The sequence below is a fragment of the Heliconius melpomene genome, chromosome 16, assembly GCF_056956725.1.
Source record: "Heliconius melpomene rosina isolate 202511_hmr_F chromosome 16, ASM5695672v1, whole genome shotgun sequence".
NCBI lineage: Eukaryota > Metazoa > Arthropoda > Insecta > Lepidoptera > Nymphalidae > Heliconius > Heliconius melpomene.
Genome location: NC_140404.1, coordinates 7,014,608 through 7,029,975, shown reverse-complemented (window position 1 = coordinate 7,029,975; position 15,368 = coordinate 7,014,608). Strand labels below are relative to the sequence as shown.

Genomic DNA, 15,368 nt, shown 5'->3' with positions numbered 1-15,368 from the left:
TATTTTAAAAAATATTTTATTACATTGATAATTGCAATGTTCAAAGATGTTGGTTGAACCAGCTCATAAAAGACGTAACTCTAGCGAACACAGCAGCATGGCCGACTACGCAACCTCCTAAATTAGGATGGAGCCCGAAAGAAGTAATTCCCACCTGAAATAATAATTTATAGATGTTAGTACTGTAGTCAATTGTTACTTTTCTAAATAAAAATAACTTCCATATTTAAAAAATAGAAATAATTAATATTACTGTTTTTGCTAATTTAAATTTTCTAGGATGTAAAATAAAAAGCTTACAAGTATTGGAGCTCCGTTTCTCTGAACAACGAGCGGACCACCAGAGTCTCCTCCACAAGTACTAGCTGATGTCAAAGTGCAAATATTGCTAGACTGTACAAAAGCCGGGAAGAATGGCCTGCATTGTGTATTAGAAATAATGTTCATGTTAGCAAAACTGAGGAATTGGTTGGCTGGAATACCAACATCTGAAATGTGAAGCATATTTATATTTTAAATTGAATATAACACCATATATTACAGTAAATTATATAGTATTTTTCAGTCCAATTGATTTAATATGTTTTTTTAAGCGGCGCCGAGTTCTGCCACTCAACATGTAATACCTCCAGAATTCGACAGAAAGTGGAGAACGGAGTGTCTTAACACTAGGTTCCCTCTGTCTAGTAAAAATAATACTCTGCTCTATGCGGGATACAGCGTGAGCTAATCTTATTTTTTTATAAAAGGTAAATGTACAAGTATAATCCATAAACTTACTTCCTCTAGCTCCAAAACCGGATGCAGTACCTACAGTATTTTGGAATGTCTCACTAAGTTGTGATCCACTAGGCAAAGTAACGACGTTAACAATGTCTGAAACATAAAAAAAACATAAATAAAAGATATAAAATTAATTATACATATTTTTAAATTATTTAACGTACTGGAAAGTGCGACACGTGATTGTAGACGAACGACGGCGACATCATTGAGTACACGTGCTGGTGTCCAGTTGGGGTGCATCACGATATCTCTTGTTTGAATTCTGGTACCACCTGAGAATATAGTTACGGATCCAAGAACAACTGTAAACAACGAGGCTTGGTTTTCGCCATCAAACCAGCAGTGTGCAGCGGTTAGAAGACGATTGTCTCTAACTAGGATAGCTCCACATACTGCACTATTGAATGGGAGTGTTATTACTAAGCCAGCCTGAAAACATAATAATGAACATAACATAACATAAAAACTCTTTATTTCACACCATATTAAATATTTAACAAAAACAAAAAAAAAAACGTACAAAAAATAAATGTGAAAGGGCGGCCTTATCACTAAAAGTGATCTCTTCCAGGCAACCTAATTTTAGAAGAATCTATTTAAAAGACAGGGCATGGCGCGATCAATCATATATATATTTATACACCTGCATAAATACTATCTCATAAACTACATAGACAAGTTTAAGGGAGCGCGAGTGGGCTTTTAAAAATAACTAAGAAAATTATATTTAAATTTACTTTAATTAAAATAAGAACAGAGTTTTATGTTCTTATATCTAACTTAAAATTAACTTAACTAGTGAATCGACCGAGCAGAAGTGCATGCTCTAATCGACTAAAGAATAAAATATAGAATAATTAATATTAAAACACTACGTTTGTTTCCCATGGCATGAGGGGATTCGCGTTACATACGCCGAACGCTGATAAGGCGTTTACCGGTACCGTTCTCACGCCATGAGGCAACATAACTCCTCCCTCCTTAAGTTCGAAACCTTCAGAAGATTTTGGATTCTGAGGGTTTCGATTAAAAGTAAAATTTTAGTTTTAAATCTAAATTATACTTATAATAATTAATATTAAATATAAAACTAATATAAAACTAACTACAATTAGGGGAGACTTATGTCCAACAGTGGACATTGAAAGACTGATGGATAGATATAAATATAAACTAGGGTACCGACACTGACACTATTGATTTTTATAAATGGCTCTTTTTCACTTTCACTTTCACTAACACTTTTTGTCTTCTAAGCTGCGGATAGATATTTCACGTCATCCAGATTTATTCCTTTAATGCCAATTGGAGGGAATTAAAGAATAGTTTTGATTAATCTCGGGTAACTTAATAACTGGCGTGACCTTGAATTCATAACCTTCCATTACATGTCGAAAATATATTAGATGAAGGTCACCAAGTAGCATTTCACAGTTAGGGTCAATTGTTAACAGATAATTTGAAATATCTTCTTTACCTTTTCATGCTGTGCATATATTATCCAACGAGCGGGTGATAGGCGATGCGCTGTTCAATGCATAAGTTCTGGTTACCGCCGGGAAGTTGCTGAGACGGCGTCGTACGCGACAAGTATTTAGAACTTTTCACCATAAGGAAGGGATGTTCAGGGATAACAATAGAAGTTAAATTTTTTAATTTATTAAAAATAAGTAATGAATAAATTTTATAATAATTATATATATTATTATCTGTGAGAGGTACTTCCATTATGAATATAATCTGATTTCCTTTTACATATGCTCTAATAATAAAAGTTTGCTCTATTTTATAACAATTCTTAGCATCGATTGCTGTAGTACAGAAATTTTACCAAAAGCTAAAGAAGTCTCAATTGCATTTTATTTTATATGTATTGAACGAAAATTATTAATGAATGTACTATAGACATTTAGAATATATTGGAATAAATAAAATCATTCTCTCTCGCGGTTATATCATAAATGAATTGTTATATAAAATTTCGGTACTATTAATATTATAATCCATCATTTTGGAAACCAATCTTACTTTTCTTTCAATTACTTTCTTTTTTTTAAAGTTATTTAAGCAACAGAAAGGATGTTAAGAAATTAATAGTTCCCCAGTATCCTTTTAAATTTGGTATAAATTTAAAGAAATTAGCGAAAAAAATCACTTCATTGTTATATAATTAATTTAACTTTCTTTTTTTTCTTTTTTTTTTAAATATTCTAATTCTATCGCAATACACTCCTCACTGCGCGGGTCTCCAAAATGTTGCATTAATAAATCCTTCAATTCCGACCATGAAATAATATTCTCACGCTCGCTGATAAGCGATGCGGCCCTGTCCACTAAGCGGCTATTAATAGAATGCATGATGTACATATATTGTGCATCACTGCCTTGAAATTTATCAATCATGTATTCAAATTGTCTTAAAAATAAATTTAATTGGCGTTTGTGAAACTAAACCAAAAAGTGAAATTAATTTTAAAATTTCATTGGGAATTAAAGTAATATGCTCCATTTTTATTTTATAAAATCTTAAAATATAAGTAAAATTAAAAATGTTTCTTAATTAAATAGTAAATTCTTAAAAATTGTGTAATAATTATATTTCAAAGATTTTGATTTGAAATAAAAAAAATAAACTTTTACTTAACTATAATATTTCAAAGATTTTGATTCGAAATATTAAAACTAAAATTACTACTTAACTATAATATTTCAAAGATTTGGATTCGAAATATTAAAACTAAAATTACTACTTAACTATAATATTTCAAAGATTTTGATTCGAAATATTAAAACTAAAATTACTGCTTAACTATAATATTTCAAAGAGTTTGATTCGAAATATTAAGAAAATCAGACTACGTTATAATAAAAGAAATTCATTTCATTTATAACGGGACACAAGGAAGGTGAAAAATTCCACTCACCACCTCGGGGTCTGCATCATCAGCTCCAGGCTCCTCACGTACTGTCAAATTTATTTGGTTCGGGATAGTTCCTAACAGACCTTCAAGCCCTTATCGCGGATTTTGACGCGTAATTTATAGATGAAGGCTGTATTTTATATGGAAACTATCCTGCCGGCTGCGCCAGACATGTTTTACGGGAGCGCGAGTGGGCTTTTAAAAATAACTAAGAAAATTATATTTAAATTTACTTTAATTAAAATAAGAACAGAGTTTTATGTTCTTGTATCTAACTTAAAATTAACTTAACTAGTGAATCGACCGAGCAGAAGTGCATGCTCTAATCGACTAAAGAATAAAATATAGAATAATTAATATTAAAACACTACGTTTGTTTCCCATGGCATGAGGGGATTCGCGTTACATACGCCGAACGCTGATAAGGCGTTTACCGGTACCGTTCTCACGCCATGAGGCAACATAACTACATAGAATACACATACATAATAAAAATAAATAAATAAATAAGTAAATAAATAAATAAATAGATAAGTGCATAGATACATGACAATTACGTCGAAATATATAAAAATACTACATACTAAGATAGTAATTTTTAACTTTATATTTAAATAAATATTAATTAAATGAAGTATAAAATATTAATGCAATTTTGATATGAGGCAAAACACGCTATGTCTCCAGATCGAAATTTGTTGGATAGTTGAAAACGGAAGTGTCTTAATTAACACTATCATAAAAAATAATTTTTGGACTAAGTAATAGCTTGACTAAGTAATTAACTATACTGATTGACTGAACTATTTTAGATTGTTAATACATATGCGATAAATTCGATAAAAATAGATTACTATTTATACAGAAAAATAGATTATTTTATTTCATTTTCAAACATATTTTTAAAATGTGTTAAATATTTTCCTGAATTGATTTTTTTTGTAAGTACATATTATATTCTAATGTATAGCCTTGATGGATACGTAGCTAACTATTTAGCAGTCTATTGTCAATTAGAGAACGTAGTGTTTCAACACTGGATTCCTCCATCTGGCTACTTCTTAGCTGATATCGATATTTTTGTTGATAAACTATTACAATTATTATACTAATATTAAACAATATACACGGATCATTTAAAATTTGACTTTTTAGTAAGAAGATTTTAGCAGGGTACCTGGTAAGGGAATTGTCCAAGTGAAGCAGGGGAGCCATTAAAAATTCGCGAAAGGGGATTTTTCAAATATTCTTCTTCACGAGCACGAATTTGTTCGGCTGCAGGAACACCAAATCTTGTAAGGTATCCGTAGGCAGTGTTGGAATCCGGAACTTCGGCAGCAACAAATGCTGCCAAAGAGAGAAGTACTATTGCTAGTTTCATAACGGAATCGCTATAGACTGTAATTTCGTTCAGTTTAACCGTTCTTTTATACAAAGTACAAAGATAAAGTATCTATTATGATATCAATCTCAGCGATTGAGATTTTGTAATAATATAATAGCGTCTAATCAATCAAATGCACGCTACATTTACATAAATTTGGAGCTTGTAGACGTTCATTTGTTCCGTACAACTGATAACTTGGGCCTTTTTATCTGCGTACAATTCTCGTAAATGTACACTTTGATTTGAAATTATTGTAAAAATCTGTGATATACCAAGTTTGCTTGTGGAGGTCAATACTAAGTGACTAACTAGTCTAACGTAGAAATGTAAAAAAATTATAAATTGAAAAATAAGAAAGGAAACCTAATTTTTTGCTTTTATTCTATTTTTACGAGTACTTAGGAAAATCCGGCCAACTTTAAGGTCTGTAAAATACGGATAAATTAATTAAATTAAAAAAAAATATAGCGAAATTCATTCATTAATTCAAAAATTCTTTATCAGATTGCTCTGACGTCATTTTATTCTAAAAGGATCAAAAAAAATGTTACAACTAAACTTGTGCCTAAAAGAAAATTTATTCAATAGTGTTTAGTTATTATTTTGATTGTTGTATTTTCCATTTTACGATAAAAAGTAATAAGGACAAAGAGTAGTACATAATATAATTTGTTACAAATTATGATTAATAAAATCTTCTATAAGGTTAAAGCATGGGTTTACTGATAAAATTATTAAATATGAATCTCTTAGTCGTCTCTCGCTCGGCTTTGTCTTATTCTGGTTTTGTGCATCTTATGATAAAAACCGAGTGTACTTTTACGTAATGACAAAGATGTGCAATGTACATATAAGTGGGAAGATGAAGAAGTGCAATATATAGGGTCGTGAGTTACAGTAGCGTGGCTAGTCAAACTTATCCTAAAAGATTGAAGAGGAAAAGAATGCAAGAGGAATCTAAATGGTTGTTATGGGAGGCTCAAAAAGGTTTTAAAATTGGAATATTTCCTTTTCCCTCAGCATAAGTAGTAGAAGATTTCTTGACTTTTGTGGACTTAAAAAAGTGTTTGGTAGGATTATCAGAAAACAATTATGGGAGACCCTTGTTGCAGTATAAAGTCTCTTTATTGCTATATCGCCTCGGTTTGACATGCAATCGAATGTAAAACAAGGTTGTGTAACTTCAGCTTAGTGGCGCAATTTGTATTTAAATAGTAGGATAGGTTGGCATCCAAGGAGAGAAACAAAATGATATATGAGTTAGAGTAGGTGACCGAAAGATTAAATGGCTGATGTACGCGTATGATGATTATCATAATGCGACTTACACGCATTCTGATAATGAATACACGTTACACAAGTAAATAATAGTTTAAGCCTGAATGCGACTGAGATTCTGATATTTAAAAAAGATGAGGAACGGCTAAAATGCAAGATATGCAAGATATGATATAGTGCTAGTGGAGTGGTAAAGATATTGGTAGAAATTAAAAAGAAAATAAAAATTTTAGTAGCGCCTTTGGGAAATCTGTTTAGTAGAGATGGCAGATATGAAATGGATGTTGAAAGGTTAGTTGCTGTCGGTAACAGTATACACGCCGCCTTAGCTACATTGATGATACCATGGAACGTCAGCGTAGCTGTATATTTTGCCTCTTACAATACAGTGCTACCAGCGCAGAGGATAATGAATATTAGGAAACATTATTTCCGCAACTATTGCATGATACAGAGAGAGAGACTATAATAATAATAATAATAAGCTTTATTTCAATTCCATACAGATAACAATAAAATCAAATAAATTAAATAACAATGATACATTCATATTTATAAAAATTTTAACATTGAAGTTTTGTTACATTTAATAATTTGTTGCAATAAATAATTTGTTACAATTTACATTTTAGATTCCTATATTTAGTTTCGTTTTAAATTATTTATTATTTAAATTGTTTTTAATTGTATGGACCCCTATTTGGTAAAAGACTCCCCCAAGGCATGCCACGATTCTCTATCCTTAGCTGTGTCTAGCCAACCTCCACCCGCTATCGCTACTATTTCATCTGCCCATCTGGCTCTTGGTCGGCCTCTTGTTCTGGAGCCTCTTGGTCCTGACCACCTTACTGATCTTAGGGTCCACCTGTCATCTTGGTATCGAGCTATGTCGCCCGCTCACCTCCATTTTGCCTTCAGCGAAAAAGTCAAAGCATCACATACTTTCGTCTTTTTTCGAATGTCGACGTTTTTAACTTTGTCTTTCAATTTTAAACCTAGGCAGCTTCTTTCCATTCTTCTCTGGGTAGTCTGAATTTTATTTCTAGTTTTGACGTCATAGGTCCAAGTTTGGCACCCGTAGTGAGGCATGGTAATATTATATTGCTGTGTCCATCACTATTTTCTTGGTTGGCAGAGGAAATTGAGATTTGAGTACTTCCTTATGTGCCCAGAACTTGTTCCAGGTGATGGCTACTCGTTGGTTTATTTCTTCACTGTTTCTTTCTTTACTGAAAGACATCTGCTTACCTAGGTATATATAGTATTTTACAAACTCGAGAGGAGTGCTGTTTACTAAGATTGGAGTTTCACTGCGGTTTGTCATAACTTTTGTTTTTTCTAGGTTCATATGTAATCCAATTTTCATGCTGGCCTCGTTTAACCATTAACCATTTTATTTAGTTGATAAGATAGATAAGAAATTGATAAGAAGATGACTTAAAAAGTGCCCTTTCATATTAATGCCTTGATTGAGCCATGGTAATTTTCCCATTACGTGTTGTAAAACGGCTATAAACAGTTTTGGTGAAATTGGGTCTCCTTGCCGGACTCCTCTCTTTATGTTGATTATTTCGCCCACTCTATCTAGCCTGACTCTACTTGTGCTGTTGTTGTAAATATATTTTAGGATATTGATATATTTTTCTTTTATGTTCAGTGCTTTCAGGGACTCCCAGATGCTTTCATGTGAAATTGAGTTTGACTCAATTTCACATGAAAGCTTTTTGTAATCTATGAAAGCCACATGTAATGGCTTATTAAATTCTAAATATTTTTCAATCACCTGGTCTACCACTTGGATGTGGTCAATCGTGCTGAAACGACTTCTGAATCTGGCTTGTTCGATAGGTTGGTGTGCATCTATGACTATTCTTTCAAGGAGGCAGGAAGCAAATAATTTGTGAAAACAAGACATGAGGCTTATGGGGCGATAGTTGCCTATGTCCGCTGGGTTACCTTTTTTATAGAGTAGAATAATTTCAGATTCCAACCAATTGTGTGGCACAGCTTCTTCATCGAGTATTTTATTCCACAGGATAGTAATTGGTGTCAATAGTAAAGACTTTGCGACCTTGATGCATTCGTTTGTAACCCCGTCTGGACCTGGGCTTTTTTCCGGCTAAAGTCTCATTAGTTGGGTTAGGACTTCTTTTTCTATAAACTGTTGTATTGGAGAGGTGTCTGTACAGTAGGCAGCTATGTTTTGCATCGGTGTGTCTGGTTTCCTATACAGGTTAGCGTAATATTCGGTAGCAGCGTTTATAATTTCTGTGCGAGACTTACATTTTTTATGACCATTCTGGAGAAAAGGGATCCATGATTTGGCTTGATCTAATTCTTTATAAGCTTTTTTAGCTGACCTGGAATTATCAAGGTGTCTTTGTATGGTTGTGGCTCTGTAAGTAGCGTAGCATCTTTTTATTTCTTTATCAGTAAGTTTATACAGAGTTTTTAATTTTTGCTTATCACTTTTATTTAAACTAGGCTTATTTTGTAATATGCTTCTTTCCCTCATGTGATCTAGCGCTTTCGTGGATAGGATTATGTTCTTTTGTGTGCTTTTAATGTTTTTTAGGCTTAATTTGACATAATAATTGATTTGCTGGTAGTACTCCTCCACATAAAGCTATCATGAGTCTTTATAAGTTCTGGTATAAACATGTTAAGGTTTGTAAGGTACATTTATGTTAATGTTTTTAGCTTGCTGTTTGTATTAGAATAATTACGTCTACTTTTCTTTATAGACTTTATGTGTATTGTTGCTCTAATTAGTCTGTGGTCCGATCCAAACGAGAAAGATTTTAATATTTCATATTCATATCATTATTCATATCATGTGTTGCTTCATGGACATAATATAATCTATTTCATTCCTTGTGTTTCTGTCTGGAGAGATCCATGTCCAGCGATTTTTAGGTTTTTGTTTGAACATTGTATTTACTATTTTTAGATTGTATTCTTGGGCATATTGAATTAATCTCGTACCTCGAGCGCTTCTAGTACCATAGCCATATTCGCCTGTAGTGGAATATTCATAATTTTTGGGGATTCCTATTTGAGCATTAAAATCACCCATAGAGACTATGTTCTCTGTCGATATGGAATCGTGAGCCTTCGCTAAGTCCTCGTAAAACTGTCTATTTCCTCATGTGATGAGTTTTCAGTAGGTGCGTACGCTTGGATTAATGCAAAATCTTGGTTTCCCAGCTTGATTTCTAGTATACACACTCTTTGGGATATTCCAGTAAATATTATGATGTTGTCTTTGTACCTTCTCTTAACCAGAAAACCTACTCCATGTAATCCTTTCGTTTGGCCTATGTAGTAGAAAATGTATTCGTCGTCTTCTATTATCTTTTCTCCTAGGCGACGAACTTCGCACAAACCTATTATGTCATGGTTAATAACTCGGAATGCTGCTTTGAGCTCAATAAATTTTTGATCAGAGGATAATGATCTTACGTTAAGACTACAAATAAGAGAGAGAGACTATAGTCACTCTAATATTTATAACTAGCGGACGCGCGCAGCTTCGCTTGCTTATTTAGGGGTGAATTCTAATAAACGACGAAACATGTGTTCAATGAAACATGTTTAAGAGTCTAAATTTCACATTTTATAAAAATCGGTGGCGATTTAAAGATTTTTCCATACAAACTTTCAACCCCTTATTTGCACACTTAGGGGGAGAATTCTAGAATACGATGAAACACGTATTCAATTAAATACTTTTAAAAATCTAAATTTTAAATTTCATAAAAGTCAGTGCTGATTTAAATTTTTTCCATACAAACTTTCAATCTCTATTTCACCCCTTTAGGGTTAAAATTTTCCAAAATCCCTTATTAGTGGATGTCCAGAATACGAAAGTAAACATATGTCGAAATTTCACGTTTGTGCGTGCGTCTTTCCTCAGTCAGTGAGGACAAGTCCTTTTATATATATAGATATTAGTTATACGTTTATTTAATTTTAATAATTATATTAGTAACAAAATATGTTTGGATATAGTTTTGAACTTTATTACTAGTATATTCCTTGTTACATTAACTATATTTTCTCGTACCCGCGTAACTTTTATTTTTTATATGTTGCAAATTTTCAGAGAGCCTTATCTTGTTGTTAAGTTTTAATGCATCGCCTAGGTTGTATATATCTTAGATTGCGATACGATTATCATCATCAATATGGTGTCATGATCATAAATCAAAATAAAATCAAATCAGCTTCACTCTGTATTTCGCGTATAGTAGGGTAGGCAGAGGGAAGGTAGTGTTAAACAAGCAATGCCTCCAAAATTCGTCAGAAAGTGGGGAACAGAGTGTCTTAACACTAGGTTCCCTCTACCTACCCTCGCCTACCCTGCTGTGTGCCGGATACAGCGTAAAGCTGAAAAACAAAAATTATTTTCATATCGGCTGTAGTGTGAGTAAGTGCGGGTAGGACTACCTAGGATTCCGAAACAATTTCAAGATTGTAAGTCAACGAGACATACCTTATAAAAGTTGACAAACTAAGCTCGTGGGCGCATGCAATCATTTTGTATGAAATGAACTTCAATTTCATTTTAGGATTTTTTAATAGTAAGTTGTCACTGGGTGCTAAATTTCATAACTAAGTTCACAGGAAGTGCTCCATAAATTTTGATTACGATAAGAATTATGAACAAAATGCAGCAAAGACGATTATTTTTTATTACGTTGGTTTAGTTAAGTTAAGCTTCATGTTTTCTATGCTTAAAATAATTATGTAAAGTAATAATAAAAGACAATGTTTTAATGCTAGTCAATTATAATTTAAAGAAAATATAAGAATTTAATTTAATCAGCTTCACGCTGATTTGCATTTAATGGAAAAGTTTTAAAGCTTTATAAATTTTGGTTTATGAATCCGATGAAAGATGACACTCTGACGAAGGCAGCTGGGTAACCGATGCTGCACCAACGTAACCCGAAAGACGTGAGACCAATCTGAAAATTAGTTTATGTTACAAAATAATAATTTGGCTTCTGGCACAAGATAATTTTTGAGATACGAAAATTAATACAAAGATAACGTTTAAAATATATTTCAAATAAGATTGCAATAAGAATATTCATAAGCTTCACGCTGTATCCCACACACAGCAAGGTATGCCGAATTCTGGGAGCATTGCGTATTGAGTGGCGGAACTGAACGCCGCACTTTGCCTCAACAATAGAGCGAAGAAATGAAGATATAAATTTAAATAAATATTTCTTTTCTTCGAGTGGGGATCGAACCCACCATCAGTCGATTTTGCAGCACTCTTTGTGCCCCAATATGTTATTGGGGTTGCATAATCTTCATAAAAATTATTACTGATCAATAAAGACATAATGTTAAGTACATAAAGCAAAATATAAACATACAAGAAGGGGTTCGCCGTTCCTTTCTACAACCAGTGGTCCACCAGAATCACCACCGCAAGTACTGGTACCACGGAAAGTTCTTGTACATATGTTAGAGTTTTGGAAAACTAACGACGGGAAGAAGTTTAAGCAATACGAATTTTCAAGAACTGTCATGCGGCCGTGGCTTAAAAATTGGTCATCTGAAAGGTCGGCTCCTGAGAACAAAGGATTTACTTGAGTCATTTCGCATGATGATGATATATTAAAGTAAAAAAATTATGTCATAAACATATAATCTGTTTTTTTTTAGTAAATATTACATAAGTTTACTTAAACTTCTAAGTGAATGAAATTGATTAAATAATAACTTAATAATGGCTCACCATCACCAGTAATTCCAAAACCAGAAGCAACAGCTTCTGAACCAGCAAAATTGTCTAAAAGTTGAAGTCCACTAGGTAGACGGATAGGTTGAATAAGGGCTGAAAACGAAAACCTATGTTTAATGACCATGCTGGAATTACCATTTTCCCAACCTGTTTTAAGTACATTATATTATATCCATGTCAATCAATTATATGGTACTCAATATTATTTTCATTCATGTACCCACTAAAACTGTTAATAAAAAAGAAATATTGACTATAACATACATGATTCTGGTACACTTGATTCTAGGCAAACAACAGCAATATCATTGCGGATTAGCAGGGGAAACCATCCAGGGTGTACAACAACATCGTCCGTTGGAATTCTGACTCCACCACTGAATAACAGAATTGATCCTAGTACGACCGTATATCTGGAGACCTGGTTAACACCATCTGTCCAGCAATGAGCGGCAGTGAGGAGACGCTTGTCGTTAACAAGAACAGCCCCGCAAACACTTCTGTTTGTACGTCCTTCAAATTCTCCTATCAAGCCAGCCTACAATGAATAGAATAAACAAATTATCAATAATTTAAACGAGCGATTAAGCTGGAACGATTCGTGTGGTTTCCATATTATCGTGCCGCTTTTTTTGCATATTAGAAAAATAGAGTTTCCAAGGTTAGCTGTGTGTGATATTAAATGAAATCGCGTTTTTTAAAAAATGATTTGCCATGCCAATACATAATATATCTGATAGTTAAAAATCTTTGTACTGAAATAAATCATTGTCAACTTTTATATTTGAAATAGATTTTTTTATAGATATTTTAACAAATTGAATATTTAATATAAATTAGTTACTTGATATTTGAATTGTCCAAGTTCGGCTGGGGAACCATTAAATATTCTGGAACTTGAATCCTTAAGAAGCTCCTTCTCTGCCTTTTCAATTCTTTCAGCAGCTGGAATACCGAATCTCTCTAAATATCCATAAGCAGTGTTGTACTCTGGGATTTCCAGGTTGGGCTGGATAACGTTAGCTGTGGCAAAGGCCACCAAAGATAAAAGAATAAATGCTAGCTGCTTCATGGTGGTAATGCTGACTATGTATTAAATAATTACAGTACCATTCAATCTTTTTATACTTGACAGCCTGATATCTTGCTGATTCTAATATCTAGGATTTTGATCAACAAATAAATAAATATGGACATAACTATACAATAGTCATGTATTTATTTCTTTAGTAAACAATTAAAAGGTTTATTTGCACTTGCAATAACAGGTAAAGCTGTGTCGTTGGCATTAGTTTTTTTATAAGCATTTACGCTAGCATTTATATTTTACGATTTTCCTTAAATTTGAAAAAGATAACCAAAATACAAACATTATACCTATATACGTATATAATGTTATTATAAACTTCGTATCTTGTTTAATTTTATAGGTGGTATAAAAATGATGGAATTAGTCTTCTAGTCTCAAATTTTTTATTAATGTTTTTCTATAATAAATCACGTAAAGATAAATAACCAATTAGGTACCCACTTGCGTCATATAAGTATGTGTAATAAACTAATATCGTTAATGTGAAGGATATTATCAAAGTTGTTTTTATCTTATTTATTAATATGTGAGTATTGATAAGATTATATATAAGAAACGGACATACAATACAATATTTGTAATATTTCAAACACCTTTAATTAATATTTTTGTTCCGTTACAGGTTAAGACGAAGAAAATTTGGACAAATATTATAATTATAATATACTAGCGGACCGCTCGCGGTTTTACCCGCGTGAATTATGTAATTATTAATTTCTGTCTCCATGGCTACGTCCTAGTGACGCCTATGCAAAATTTGAGACTCCTAGCATTTGTAGTAATGAAGTTTCATACAAACTTTCGACCCCAAAAACAACCCCTTAGAAGTCGAATATTGCAAATTCCCGTCTTAGCGAGCACCCTAGTCCTATAAATAACTTCTATGCAAAATTTGAGATTTCTAGCACTTGTAGTTTCTGAGATTTCGTGATGAGTGAGTGACCTTTCGATTTTATATATATAGATTAATATTAATATTAATATATTAATATAATAATTAATAATATATGTAATAAAGCGGAAGAGTTTGTTTGTTTGTTTGTTTGTTTGTTTGTTTGTTTGAACACTAAGATCTCTGGATCTACTGGTCCGATTTACTTTGTTATTGTTTTGTATGAAAGCTGCATTCTTCAGAAGTGCTATAGGCTATATAACTTTACATTACACATATAAATTAATATATTTTAAAGAACTTTCTAATTTGACATGCAATTTATTCTACCATGTTAATAACAACCGTCGCGTCGCTACGCGACCATTACCGCGATATTTTGATATTCATTTGGAAATTATAGTTTACTGTATAACATTCTAATAAATAATTAAGGAGATGTCACTGATTCAGAATGACCTAGCCTACGGGCGGCATAGTATGAGTATGACCGACGTGAAAATATTCTTATAGTTCAAGTAGGCATAGCCGCGTCTGGGTCCACTAGTATTATAATAACATTCGAAACATTTTTTAAAATCTTGTAATACGGAATAAGTAGTCGTAATATGAGTAAAACTATTAAGTAATCTGACCTACAAAATTTTAAACAAACCACCAGAAACCAGGCAATCTATCTAGGATTTAGTATGGCCAGTATTACTGCAGCATCACTTGTCCAGTTTCCAAATACGTCTACGTCATGTTCAGAGGGCCGCATAGTTCTCTATATATAAATGACGGGAATACAATAAGCCTTGATTGGCTAAATCCCAGACTATCTTATAGCTAGCATATCGGGGGGGTGCAGCTTGTATAGAAGTTATGCAAGCGTCGACGGTTATATACATATACGATCATGACATCCGGCGGGGCGCAATTTGAACAGCACTTTATCAATTTCGATATCGATCGCTACTGAACTAATTTGTTGATATTAATTATATTATCGACATTGATTTCAATATTTTAAGTTGTCTATATGTTTTGTAATTTTATTATAAGTAGTTTGCTTGCTTTATTAAATTTTAATGTAAAGACTAAATGAATACATAGGAAAAAAATATCAAATAGCCATTAATTATGTCCAAAAGAAACAAAATCATTTAGAATTGTTGAAACATGAAAGGTCATAAATATTTTAACAGCCACCATATAAATATATTACCAGAATGGCATTGGCAATGGCAATGGCAATGACAATAGCAATGGCA

At 32.6% G+C, this 15,368-nt stretch overlaps 2 protein-coding genes across 2 annotated transcripts; both read right to left on the bottom strand.

The window, feature by feature from the left end:
• On the bottom strand, positions 1-5,121 carry LOC146530848 (epithelial serine protease-like). Its single transcript, XM_085199510.1, has 5 exons — positions 4,885-5,121; positions 949-1,215; positions 781-913; positions 301-488; positions 1-154 (listed from the first exon to the last, which is right to left on the bottom strand). The coding sequence occupies exons 1-5, from the start codon at positions 5,086-5,088 to the stop codon at positions 41-43; spliced, it is 906 nt and encodes a 301-aa protein (XP_085055636.1). The 5' UTR covers positions 5,089-5,121; the 3' UTR covers positions 1-40.
• A 6,024-nt stretch (positions 5,122-11,145) lies between these two features.
• Positions 11,146-13,236, bottom strand: LOC146530847 (epithelial serine protease-like). The gene is made up of 5 exons (XM_085199435.1): positions 12,978-13,236; positions 12,398-12,671; positions 12,128-12,226; positions 11,763-11,959; positions 11,146-11,342 (listed from the first exon to the last, which is right to left on the bottom strand). The coding sequence occupies exons 1-5, from the start codon at positions 13,203-13,205 to the stop codon at positions 11,241-11,243; spliced, it is 900 nt and encodes a 299-aa protein (XP_085055561.1). The 5' UTR covers positions 13,206-13,236; the 3' UTR covers positions 11,146-11,240.
• Between the last annotated feature and the right edge of the window lie 2,132 nt (positions 13,237-15,368).